The sequence below is a fragment of the Drosophila miranda genome (assembly GCF_003369915.1).
Source record: "Drosophila miranda strain MSH22 chromosome Y unlocalized genomic scaffold, D.miranda_PacBio2.1 Contig_Y1_pilon, whole genome shotgun sequence".
Lineage (NCBI taxonomy): Eukaryota > Metazoa > Arthropoda > Insecta > Diptera > Drosophilidae > Drosophila > Drosophila miranda.
This window is the reverse complement of record NW_022881603.1, coordinates 41,021,593-41,031,402: the sequence shown is the minus strand read 5'-3', so window position 1 is coordinate 41,031,402 and position 9,810 is coordinate 41,021,593. Positions and strand designations below refer to the sequence as shown.

The window sequence follows — 9,810 nt, the reverse complement described above, 5'->3', positions numbered from 1 at the left end:
GTCGAATAATCGTAACAAATGATTGAATTTCACTTCTTAATTCTTGGGGGGCTCCAAACGTCCCTACAAAGTGTTCATACTCTCTGCCAACCGTATGACATATGTATAATGTATTTGATTTATTTCTCTTTTAAATAAATGAAGAAATCATGAGATACAGCAGCTGAGGACGCGGAATATGCTGAAATCCGTCTGGCCTTTCTCAGTTTTGGCACTCTCTCATAATTGTTGCACCTGAAATATATTTATTTGAAACACACACATACATATACATTAGGTAGAAGGTATAGCTATGCTTATATAGATAGAATTATTTCGCGCCTCCGCCAGGTGAGACTCTGTTTTTTTGGGGGAAATTCCTGCCCGAATATATATATTCATTATATGTGCATATATACTGAATCTTCATGACCGTTTGACCTCGACACGCTTCAGTGGAATTTTTTTGGCTGTTTATGTTGGGTTTATAACGACGATACGATATGATGATATACCCGAACATACCTACATATATACGAGTCATTTATAGAACGGATTGTTGCGAACATTTGGTGCTCATTGGGGTTGGGGCAAAATCAAAAGCAAAGACAAAAACAACAGCAAGAGTACGATCGGAGAGCTCAAGGTTATTGAATGGTGGAATTAGAATCGAAATCAAAGTGGAAGTGCAAGTGCAAAAGGAAGTGTGGGATTTTTCATTACTTTATTTTATATAGATTAACTTAGGCGTACGAGTATACTTAATTTAAAGGCTGTAAAGGTTCTATAAGCCTATGCGTTGCTTTTGTGTTGTTTTGTGTGAGTGATTTTTGTTTTGTTTTTGTTGTTGGTGAGGAATATTTTTGTGTTGATGTTTCATATAAATATATATATGTATATATTGTGTTTTTGTGGTGTGTGTTTATATAAAACTAGCATACATATGGATATATCGTGTAGAAAAACCAAAGACAGATGGGGGCATCTATCGTACGTCCATCATCCATCGTCCGTCCGCACAAAATAACCGTTTACTTGCCGAGCAGAATTTTGCGGACAGTGCCAAGGTTCTGGCCGGCCTGGGTGGCACCCTTGTTGGAGCCAGCCTGGAGACCGACAATGGTCTGGCCGGCCTTCAGCTGCTCGTCGGTGAAGTCGCGCTTGCACTCATCGGCGGGCTTGGGGCCCAGGAAGGGACCCTTGAAGTCGTCGTGCTTGTAGGTCTACAATGAGATTAAGTCGCGGTTAATTGTATCCACAAAGCAGGAGCAGAGAGTAGGGTTTGCTGGTCAGGGAGTGAAACTTACAGCACGGCCCAGGGCGAAGATGGTGTTGGTGACATTGGCAATGTCCTTCTTCTCGTAGAGATCAACTGTCTGGAAGACATCGATGTCGGGCACACTGTACTCCTTGAGAGCCTTCTGGAAGTTGTTGATGTTCTCCATGAACTTGAACTGGCCGCCCGAGGAGTTGACCTTGGGCACGGCATTGGGGGACAGGATGTTGATCAGCTTGCACAGCACCTGGCCGTCCTTGAGCACATCCTCGTAGGCCTGGCCGGCGGGGAACTTCTCACCAATGATGGACTCCACCCACTCCGGAGCCTCCTTGTCCATCTCGGGATTGCGCTTGCCGGAAATCTATGGGGAGCGAGCGAGGATCAAACGAAAACAAACAAAACTTTAGCAATAGCAACATAGGATTTTCTTAATTTTGTTGCACTTTGTATCGTTTTTCTTTTCAGTTTTTTTTAAACCCTATACTCAAAATGAGTATTGGAGTATATTAGATTTGTGGTAAAAGTGGATGTGTGTAACGTCCAGAAGGAATCGTTTCCGACCCCATAAAGTATATATATTCTTGATGAGCATCAATAGCCGAGTCGATTGAGCCATGTCTGTCTGTCCGTCTGTCCGTCCCCTTCAGCGCCTAGTGCTCAAAGACTATAAGAGCTAGAGCAACGATGTCTTGGACCCAGACTTCTGTGATATGTCACTGCTACAAAAATATTTCAAAACTTCGCCCCGCCCACTTCGTAGAGAATGACCACATCTTTTAGACTGCAGAATTTGAATTGGATCGTATTATTATTATAGCCAGCATCAAGAAAACAATTTCATTTTTTCTCGCCCTGTCTCTCTCTAACACACACGTAGCATAGGCGGCTTTGCTTAGAGTAAAACATTAGCGCCTAGATCTCAGAGACTACAAAAGCTAGAGCAACCAAATTTGGTATCCACACTCCTAATATATCGGATCGAGACGAGTTTGTTTCAAAATTTCGCCACACCCCCTTCCGCCCCCGCAAAGGACGAAAATCTGGGGATATTAAAAAATCTCAGAGACTATTAAGGCTAGAGTAACCAAATTTGGTATCCGCACTCCTGTTTGATCTATAAAACGTGTATCTCAAAATTTGACCCCACCCCCTTCCGCCCACACAAAGGACGAAAATCTGTTGCATCCACAATATTGCACATTCGAGAAAACTAAAAACGCAGAATCATAGATAATGACCATATCTATCAGATTGCTGAATCTGGATCAGATCAGATCATTTTTATAGCCAATAGGAACAAATCAATTTGCAGTGGCTACGCAGCGCCCGACGTCACGCTCAGACTGATTTTCTGTCTCTCTCGCACGCACTCTTTGTCGTGTCGTTTAATATTAGCGGCGTCTGCCGGAGGAGAGCCATACTGACTTAGTATCGGGTATAACTGTAGAGTTGCGGTGTCCGCAGCAACTCACAACGTTCCCCCTCGTTTTGGCTGTTTATGTTTGGTTTATAACGACGATACGATATGATGATATACCCGAACATACCTACATATATACGAGTCATTTATAGAACGGATTGTTGCTTCGCCCCGCCCACTTCGTAGAGAATGACCACATCGTTTAGACTGCAGAATTTGAATTGGATCGTATTATTATTATAGCCAGCATCAAGAAAACAATTTCATTTTTTCTCGCCCTGTCTCTCTCTAACACACACGTAGCATAGGCGGCTTTGCTTAGAGTAAAACATTAGCGCCTAGATCTCAGAGACTACAAAAGCTAGAGCATCCAAATTTGGTATCCACACTCCTAATATATCGGATCGAGACGAGTTTGTTTCAAAATTTCGCCACACCCCCTTCCGCCCCCGCAAATCTGGGGATATTCAAAAATCTCAGAGACTATTAAGGCTAGAGTAACCAAATTTGGTATCCGCACTCCTGTTTGATCTTACTATAAAACGTGTATCTCAAAATTTTACCCCACCGCCTTCCGCCCACACAAAGGACGAAAATATGTTGCATCCACAATATTGCACATTCGAGAAAACTAAAAACGCAGAATTATAGATAATGACCATATTTATCAGATTGCTGAATCTGGATCAGATCAGATCATTTTTATAGCCAATAGGAACAAATCAATTTGCAGTGGCTACGCAGCGCCCGACGTCACGCTCAGACTGATTTTCTGTCTTTCTCGCACGCACTCTTTGTCGTGTCGTTTAATATTAGCGGCGTCTGCCGGAGGAGAGCCATACTGACTTAGTATCGGGTATAACTGTAGAGTTGCGGTGTCCGCAGCAACTCACAACGTTCCCCCTCGTTTGAAATACATTTTTTCCTTTTGCATTTTCTTTATTTTTCCACAATTGGTATTCACCTTGGCACGAACAGCACGTTCAAGAGACATTTTGTGTTGTGTTTTTGGGGGCGTTGGGTTATGTTCTTCTCTAAAGCCTGGGCAAGCTAACACTGATGCCTGGCTACGGGGCGTATGCGGCTTTTAAATCACGAGGGGGCCCACTCCCGCAGTACGAGCATCGTTCAAGAATTTTCCAAAAATATATCCGAATTCGGAGTCGGCTACGAGAATTCCGAAGCGTGGGCGTTCCTGTGCCTATACATCTTTTTGGTCCGATCACGACTGATGCCCCCATGAGTCGTGCGATATAATTTTAGAATATCATCAGAAAACGAGGGGGAACGTTGTGAGTTGCTGCGGAGACCGCAACTCTACATTTATACCCGATACTTAGTCAGTATGGCTCTCCTCCGGCAGACGCCTCTAATATTAAACGACACGACAAAGAGTGCGTGCGAGAGAGACAGAAAATCAGTCTGAGCGTGACGTCGCCGCTGCGTGGCAACTGCAAATTGATTTCTTGCTTTTGGCTACAAAAATGATCCGATCTCTTCCAGATTTAGCAATCTAATAGATATGGTCATTATCTATGATTCTGCGTTTTTAGTTTTCTCGAATGTCCAATATTGTGGATGCAACAGATTTTTGTCCTTTGGGGGGGGGGGGGGGTGGGGCGAAATTCTGAGATATACGTTTTATAGTGAGATCTAACAGAAGTGCGGATATCAAATTTGGTTACTCTAGCCTTAATAGTCTCTGAGATTTGTGGATGCTCTAGATTTTCGTCCTTTGCGGGGCGGAAGGGGGTGTGGCGAAATTTGGACACGAAACGGTCAAGGTCCGATATCACAGGAGTGTGGATACCAAATTTGGTTGCTCTGGCTTTTATAGGTTCTGAGATCCTTGAACTCATATTTTGCAATTGGCAAAACCGACCAGGAAACCTGTGTGTTATAGAGAGAGACAGGGCGAGAAAGAATGAAATTGTTTTCTTGATTCTGGCTATAAAAATTATACGATCTGGTTGAGATTTTACATTCTAGAACATATAGTCATCCTCTACGATTCTGCGTTTTTGGTTTTATCGTATCTTTAAAAATCTCGATGCCACAGACTTTCGTTCTTTGTGGGGGCGGAAGTGGGCGGGGCGAAGTTTTGAAATATTTTTGTAGCAGTGACATATCACAGAAGTCTGGATCCAAAACATCGTTGCTCTAGCTCTTATAGTCTTTGAGCACTAGGCGCTGAAGGGGACGGACAGACGGACGGACGGACGGACGGACAGACGGACAGACAGACAGGGATCAATCGACTCGGCTTTTGATGCTGATCAGGAATATATATACTGTATGGGGTCGGAAACGATTCCTTCTGGACGTTACACACATCCACTTTTACCACAAATCTAATATACCCCAATACTCATTTTGAGTATCGGGTATAAAAATCAAGGCCGGAGATGCTTTAATGTCCAGACAATTAAGTTGAATTATGCGCTGCGTGTTATTGAAAAACACTTTAGGGGGACATCAAGCGACTGTCTGTTGCCGTCCAAAAAATCTTCCAAATGTCACTACAAGAGGAAAAAGACACGACAAGGCTGCCGCGCGGCCAAGGTGCTCTGACTTGTCTGCCAAAGTTCAGTCGCACCTCCTCGAAGAGAGATGTTTTATTAAATGAATGTTCCACAGAACCGCTAGTACAAACTTGCTAGTACAAGCTTGGTCGTGCATTCTCATTCCCCATTATGTAGGTGCATGTACATACATAGGTGGCTCGTGTTTGTCTAGGAAAATTGGATTCTAGTGCGCAAACATTCGGGAGAGCAAGCTAGTTTACCCAGACGCACTTGACGCTAAATTCGTGGGGATTATTTTCCCATAAATCAGCATAAAAACTCCACAAAGGCCTGAGGAAGACCCACCCCATCCAACCAATTCGGTCCACTGAAATGGCCAACAACCCAAAACGGCCGACGCGTATCCCAAATGAAGTCAGGCGAAAATTAGGTCGTGGAAGCTGGAGCTGGCTGTAAGGCAGTAGCTGAAACAGGATCTGGGCGGGGACTCAACCACTTGCTGGCATTTCTGGCCGCTTCCGTTGGATGCTCACAGTGGAGCGGAAACGAAAATTGAGTCGAGCATTGTCCTGCAATTCCATTTATCAACAAACAGAAACGGCACTCGTGCCTCCGAGTGTCCGAGTAAGTTCCTTCGGCTAAGAATAGACACATTATTTATTTAAGCCAAACATTTAATTGGAAAATCACGCCCAATGTCGTCATTTGGCCAACAGAAATAAACAGCGGCTCGCATTGGTCGGCGGGAATAGTTATTTATAAGTTTTCTCATAATTTCTCTAGACATTTTCCCGCATCTTTCCGATAAAAGCAATTAAATTTCACATTTTCACATTGTTGCAGCTCTAGCCAGAAAAACATTTCGAAAAAGGCTGTGTGGCGGTAAAATTCTCTGATATTATTCTGTTTACCATTTGCCCAATGTTGGCCCTAACAATTCAAGCGAAATAGGCAAAACGCAAACGGCAGAGAACTCCTGGACCTGGAGCTGGAGAGACTTTTGGCTTACCTTTAGATTCAATTTGCATTTGTTTGTCGACATAATTTATTTGTATACCCTAAAATAGTATAAACAATATATATAATAAACGAGGGGGAACGTTGTGAGTTGCTGCGGACACCGCAACTCTACGGTTATACCCGATACTAAGTCAGTATGGCTCTCCTCCGGCAGACGCCGCTAATCTTGAACGACACGACAAAGAGTGCGTGCGAGAGAGACAGAAAATCAGTCTGAGCGTGATGTCGGGCGCTGCATAGCCAGTGCAAATTGATTTGTTCCTTTTGGGTATAAAAATGATCCGATCTGATCCAGATACAGCAATCTGATAGATATGGTCATTATCTATGATTCTGCGTTTTTAGTTTTCTCGAACGTGCAATATTGTGGATGCAACAGATTTTCGTCCTTTGTGTGGGCGAAAGGGGGTGGGGCGAAATTCTGAGATAAACGTTTTATAGTAAGATCTAACAGGAGTGCGGATAACAAATTTGGTTACTCTAGCCTTAATAGTCTCTGAGATTTTTGAATATCCCCAGATTTTCGTCCTTTGCGGGGGCGGAAGGGGGTGTGGCGAAATTTTGAAACAAACTCGTCTCGGCCCGATATATTAGGAGTGTGGATACCAAATTTGGTTGCTCTAGCTTTTGTAGTCTCTGAGATCTAGGCGCTAATGTTTTACTCTAAGCAAAGCCGCCTATGCTACGTGTGTGTTAGAGAGAGACAGGGCGAGAAAAAATGAAATTGTTTTCTTGATGCTGGCTATAATAATAATACGATCCAATTCAGATTCTGCAGTCTTAAAGATATGGTCATTCTCTACAATTCTACGTTTTTGGTTTTTTCATATCTTTAAAATTGTGGATGCCACAGATTTTCATCCTTTGTGGGGGCGGAAGTGGGTATGGCGAAGTTTTGAAATATTTTTGTAGCAGTGACATATCACAGAAGTCTGGATCCAAAACATCGTGGCTCTAGCTCTTATAGTCTTTGAGCACTAGGCGCTGAAGGGACGGACAGACGGACGGACGGACAGACGGACAGACAGACATGGCTCAATCGACTCGGCTATTGATGCTGATCAAGAATATATATACTTTATGGGGTCGGAAACGATTCCTTTTGGACGTTACACACATCCACTTTTACCACAAATCTAATATACCCCAATACTCATTTTGAGTATCGGGTATAAAAACGAGGGGGAACGTTGTGAGTTGCTGCGGACACCGCAACTCTACGGTTATACCCGATACTAAGTCAGTATGGCTCTCCTCCGGCAGACGCCGCTAATATTAAACGACACGACAAGGAGTGCGTGCGAGAGAGACAGAAAATCAGTCTGAGCGTGACGTCGGGGGCTGCGTAGCCACTGCAAATTGATTTGTTCCTTTTGGCTATAAAAATTATCTGATCTGATCCAGATTCAACAATCTGATAGATATGGTCATTATATATGATTCTGCGTTTTTAGTTTTCTCGAATGTGCAATATTGTGGATGCAACAGATTTTCGTCCTTTGTGTGGGCGAAAGGGGTGGGGCGAAATTCTGAGATAATCGTTTTATAGAAAGATCTAACAGGAGTGCGGATAACAAATTTGGTTACTCTAGCCTTAATAGTCTCTGAGATTTTTGAATATCCCCAGATTTTCGTCCTTTGTGGGGGCGGAAGGGGGTGTGGCGAAATTTTGAAACAAACTCGTCTCGGTCCGATATATTAGGAGTGTGGATACCAAATTTGGTTGCTCTAGCTTTTGTAGTCTCTGAGATCTAGGCGCTAATGTTTTACTCTAAGCAAAGCCGCCTATGCTACGTGTGTGTTAGAGAGAGACAGGGCGAGAAAAAATGAAATTGTTTTCTTGATGCTGGCTATAATAATAATACGATCCAATTCAGATTCTGCAGTCTTAAAGATATGGTCATTCTCTACAATTCTACGTTTTTGGTTTTTTCATATCTTTAAAATTGTGGATGCCACAGATTTTCATCCTTTGTGGGGGCGGAAGTGGGTATGGCGAAGTTTTGAAATATTTTTGTAGCAGTGACATATCACAGAAGTCTGGATCCAAAACATCGTTGCTCTAGCTCTTATAGTCTTTGAGCACTAGGCGCTGAAGGGGACGGACAGACGGACAGACGGACGGACGGACAGACGGACAGACGGACAGACAGACATGGCTCAATCGACTCGGCTATTGATGCTGATCAAGAATATATATACTTTATGGGGTCGGAAACGATTCCTTTTGGACGTTACACACATCCACTTTTACCACAAATCTAATATACCCCAATACTCATTTTGAGTATCGGGTATAAAAACGAGGGGGAACGTTGTGAGTTGCTGCGGACACCGCAACTCTACGGTTATACCCGATACTAAGTCAGTATGGCTCTCCTCCGGCAGACGCCGCTAATATTAAACGACACGACAAAGAGTGCGTGCGAGAGAGACAGAAAATCAGTCTGAGCGTGACGTCGGGCGCTGCGTAGCCACTGCAAATTGATTTGTTCCTATTGGCTATAAAAATGATCTGATCTGATCCAGATTCAGCAATCTGATAGATATGGTCATTATCTATGATTCTGCGTTTTTAGTTTTCTCGAAAGTGCAATATTGTGGATGCAACAGCTTTTCGTCCTTTGCGTGGGCGGAAGGGGGTGAGGCGAAATTTTGAGATTTACGTTTTATAGTAAGATCTAACAGGAGTGCGGATAACAAATTTGGTTACTCTAGCCTTAATAGTCTCTGAGATTTTTGAATATCCCCAGATTTTCGTCCTTTGCGGGGGCGGAAGGGGGTGTGGCGAAATTTTGAAACAAACTCGTCTCGGTCCGATATATTAGGAGTGTGGATACCAAATTTGGTTGCTCTAGCTTTTGTAGTCTCTGAGATCTAGGCGCTAATGTTTTACTCTAAGCAAAGCCGCCTATGCTACGTGTGTGATAGAGAGAGACAGGGCGAGAAAAAATGAAATTGTTTTCTTGATGCTGGGTATATTAATAATACGAGCCAATTCAGATTCCGCAGTCTTAAAGATATGGTCATTCTCTACAATTCTACGTTTTTGGTTTTTTTATATCTTTAAAATTGTGGATGCCACAGATTTTCATCCTTTGTGGGGGCGGAAGTGGGTGGGGCGAAGTTTTGAAATATTTTTGTAGCAGTGACATATCACAGAAGTCTGGATCCAAAACATCGTTGCTCTAGCTCTTATAGTCTTTGAGCGCTAGGCGCTGAAGGGGACGGACAGACGGACAGACGGACGGACGGACAGACGGACAGACAGACATGGCTCAATCGACTCGGCTATTGATGCTGATCAAGAATATATATACTTTATGGGGTCGGAAACGATTCCTTTTGGACGTTACACACATCCACTTTTACCACAAATCTAATATACCCCAATACTCATTTTGAGTATCGGGTATAAAAACGAGGGGGAACGTTGTGAGTTGCTGCGGACACCGCAACTCTACGGTTATACCCGATACTAAGTCAGTATGGCTCTCCTCCGGCAGACACCGCTAATATTAAACGACACGACAAAGAGGGCGTGCGAGAGAGACAGAAAATCAGTCTGAGCGTGACGTCGGGCGCTG

General features: G+C 43.4%; 1 protein-coding gene across 1 annotated transcript; it reads right to left on the bottom strand.

Annotated features, from left to right (window-relative positions):
* Positions 1 to 687: 687 nt before the first annotated feature.
* On the bottom strand, positions 688 to 3,714 carry LOC117191788 (muscle-specific protein 20-like). Its single transcript, XM_033396552.1, has 3 exons — positions 3,643 to 3,714; positions 1,287 to 1,619; positions 688 to 1,202 (listed from the first exon to the last, which is right to left on the bottom strand). Exons 1-3 carry the CDS (start codon positions 3,670 to 3,672, stop codon positions 1,011 to 1,013), a joined length of 555 nt encoding a protein of 184 aa, XP_033252443.1. The 5' UTR covers positions 3,673 to 3,714; the 3' UTR covers positions 688 to 1,010.
* Between the last annotated feature and the right edge of the window lie 6,096 nt (positions 3,715 to 9,810).

What these genes read in the sequence shown, in the direction of transcription:
- LOC117191788 (XM_033396552.1), bottom strand. Translation starts at nt 3,672, where the DNA reads ATGTCTCTTGAACGTGCTGTTCGTGCCAAG. An exon ending in AACGTGCTGTTCGTGCCAAG is followed by an intron (nt 1,620 to 3,642) that starts GTGAATACCAAT and finishes CGCTCCCCATAG; the next exon opens with ATTTCCGGCAAGCGCAATCC. An exon ending in TCTTCGCCCTGGGCCGTGCT is followed by an intron (nt 1,203 to 1,286) that starts GTAAGTTTCACT and finishes ATCTCATTGTAG; the next exon opens with ACCTACAAGCACGACGACTT.